At 51.7% G+C, this 2,628-nt stretch overlaps 1 protein-coding gene across 1 annotated transcript; it reads left to right on the top strand.

Moving 5' to 3' along the window:
- The first annotated feature begins 1,190 nt into the window (after positions 1-1,190).
- On the top strand, positions 1,191-2,255 carry LOC122690335 (melanoma-associated antigen 10-like). The gene has a single exon (XM_043897383.1). It carries the CDS (start codon positions 1,191-1,193, stop codon positions 2,253-2,255), a length of 1,065 nt encoding a protein of 354 aa, XP_043753318.1.
- Positions 2,256-2,628: the final 373 nt, after the last annotated feature.

Below are 2,628 nucleotides of genomic sequence, written 5' to 3'. Positions count from 1 at the left end.
CCTGTCAGGAGTAGCTGTGACAACACTGAGCAGAACTGAGGGGTCCTCACCACAGAGAGGGTGGCCCACGGAAACCTGTCTTGCTCCTTGCTCCAGTCCCGGGAGACCTTGGGTAGGAGCCACTGGGTGTGGTCTCTATGCACTCTGGTGTCCGGGAGGGCAGGCTCCAGGAAATGTCAGGTGAAGGCGAGGGGAGGGCCAACTGAGAACCTGCCCAGATGGGAAGGCAGATCGGAGGGTACTCCCCACACCAGAACAGATGGCCTCGGCCCTGCTGTGGTACCCGAGAGACCTTGGGCAGAGGCGGCCGGTAGTGGTAGGTTGTGCTCCCATCATGGGGCTTGGGTCCCTCACAGAGAAGCAAGGCTGAAACCTGAGGATGCCAAGTCTGCTCAGCTCTGGAGGATGTGAGGCGGGCTTGGTCAGTTGTAAAGATGAATCGTGTGATGGGCCCTCCTAGCTTAGATATGGGTGCCCCCCCCCACCGCCTCTGAAACCCATGCAGCCTCTGCTAGCAGACTTGGGAGACCCTGAGCAAGTGGAGTCTGATGTGGCGCCCCTTATCTTCTTCCTCTGGGGGAAGTCAGCAGAGTGACGGGGCCTAGACACTGGCAGGGGAAAGTACTGGGACTCTGAAGGAGCATTGAGGGAACCATCCACCCCATGACAGTAGGGACATCACAGAGCTTGGCCCCAGCACGGCTGTCAACACTGTGAGGCCCATGACTGTGTCTGTAGTCTGCATCCTGAGGAGTCATCTGAGTTTCCCTCCTCAGAGTTCTAGGATCTGGGAGGTGACAGCCGTGGTCTGAGGCCTGAGTTCTCAGGTCAGCATATGGGAGAAGGCCTGGGCAGAAGCAGTAGTCAAAACGAGGTGCACACCCTGAATGTCTCCCAAGGCCCTGTCCAACCCAAAACAGAGAATCCACACTGCCTGACTCCACCTGGCCTACTCTCAGCCCAGGAATCCTTGGGCTCCACCCTGAGGAACTATCTCGCTTCTTTCATTCTTAGGCCGACCAGAACAGGAGTCCGTGACACCTGGGAGTTCCCCTTAAAGAGGAAACCTGTAAGCTTCCTTTGTCAGAGCCATCCTGGGTGGGGAGATTTTCTCAGCTGAGGCCATTGACCATCTCTCTTGCTCCCCCAGGGTCCCACTGTTCTTCTGGCCACCTCCAATACCAGCCATCATGTCTCTGGGTCAGAAGGGTGAGTGCTGCAAGCTTGAGGAAGACCTTCAGGCCCCAAAAGAGGCACAGGGCCTAGACTGTGTGCAGGCTCCCATGGCTCAGAAGGAAGAGGCTACTTCCTGCCCCAAATCTACCATCTCCTCTTCCCTCACCCCATTGATCCCTGGAACCACAGAGGAGGTACCTGCCACTGGGGCACTGACTGCTGTCCAGAGTTCTCAGGGAGCCTGCTTCTCACCCACTGCCACCTCAGCCACTCCACTGAGTCAATCTTATGAAAATTCCAGAAGCCAAGAGGAGGAGGAGCCCAGCACCTCCCAGACTCCACCAGATCCTGAGTCCTTGCTCAGTGATGAGCTAAACAACAAGGTGGCTGAACTGGTGCAGTTCCTGTGTGTCAAATATGTAACAAAGGAACCCACCACAAAAGCAGAAATGCTGAAGACTGTCATCAGAGAACACAAGGACAACTTCCCTGATATCTTCAGCAAAGTCTGTGAGTGCATGGAGGTTGTCTTTGGCATTGAAGTGAAAGAAGTGGACCCCACGAGACACTCCTATGAGCTTGTCAAAACACTCAACCTCACCTACGATGGGATGCTGAGTAATGATTGGAGAATGCCCAAGACTGGCTTCCTGATACTTATCCTGGGTATGATCTTCATGGAGGGCAACTGTGTCCCTGAGGAGAAAATCTGGAAATTATTGAATACAATGGGGATGTATGCTGGGCAGGAGGATTTCATCTACGGGGAGCCTAGGAAACTCATCACCAAAGATTTGGTGGAGGAACAATATCTACAGTATCGACAGGTGCCTCACAGTGATCCTCCACGTTATGAATTCCTATGGGGTCCAAGGGCCTATGCTGAAACCAGTAAGATGAAAGTCCTGGAGTTTTTTGCCAAGATCAGTGGGACTGACCCCACTTCCTTCTTATTCTGGTATGAGGAAGCTTTGAGAGATGAGAGAGCCCAGGCCAGAACTGTCCCTGGGGATGATACTACTGCCATGGCCAGTGAAAATTCCAGTGTCATGTCCAGCAACCTCTTCTGCCCTGAGTGAAGTCCAAAGCAGTTTCTTCAGTCTTCATCTGAAGACAACAGTCTGTGTTCCATGTAATGGAGGGCTAGGGTGGAACAGTCTATTAGCATTTTCATGTTTCTGTTGTATATGGGTGATTTGGACATTTAAGGTTTTTTTATTGTTTTTCCCCCAGATATTGTTTAATAAAGTTTAATTAGCTCCAGAATCTAAGCTTATGAGTGACAATGATCACACAGTTATAGCTGTTTATCACATATAAGAGTTTCACAATTCTGCAAACTCATTGAGAAACCCATCTTTCCCTGTGATCTGAAACAAGGCATTAGAATAGAAATTGCTTGGAAATGTGAAAGAACCCAGCAGAAAAGTTAAGGACGAAGGGGCTTCTCCA

The sequence above is a fragment of the Cervus elaphus genome, chromosome X, assembly GCF_910594005.1.
Source record: "Cervus elaphus chromosome X, mCerEla1.1, whole genome shotgun sequence".
Taxonomy (NCBI): Eukaryota; Metazoa; Chordata; class Mammalia; order Artiodactyla; family Cervidae; genus Cervus; species Cervus elaphus.
The sequence above is the reverse complement of the archived record's forward strand: the minus strand, read 5'-3'. Positions and strand labels throughout refer to the sequence as shown.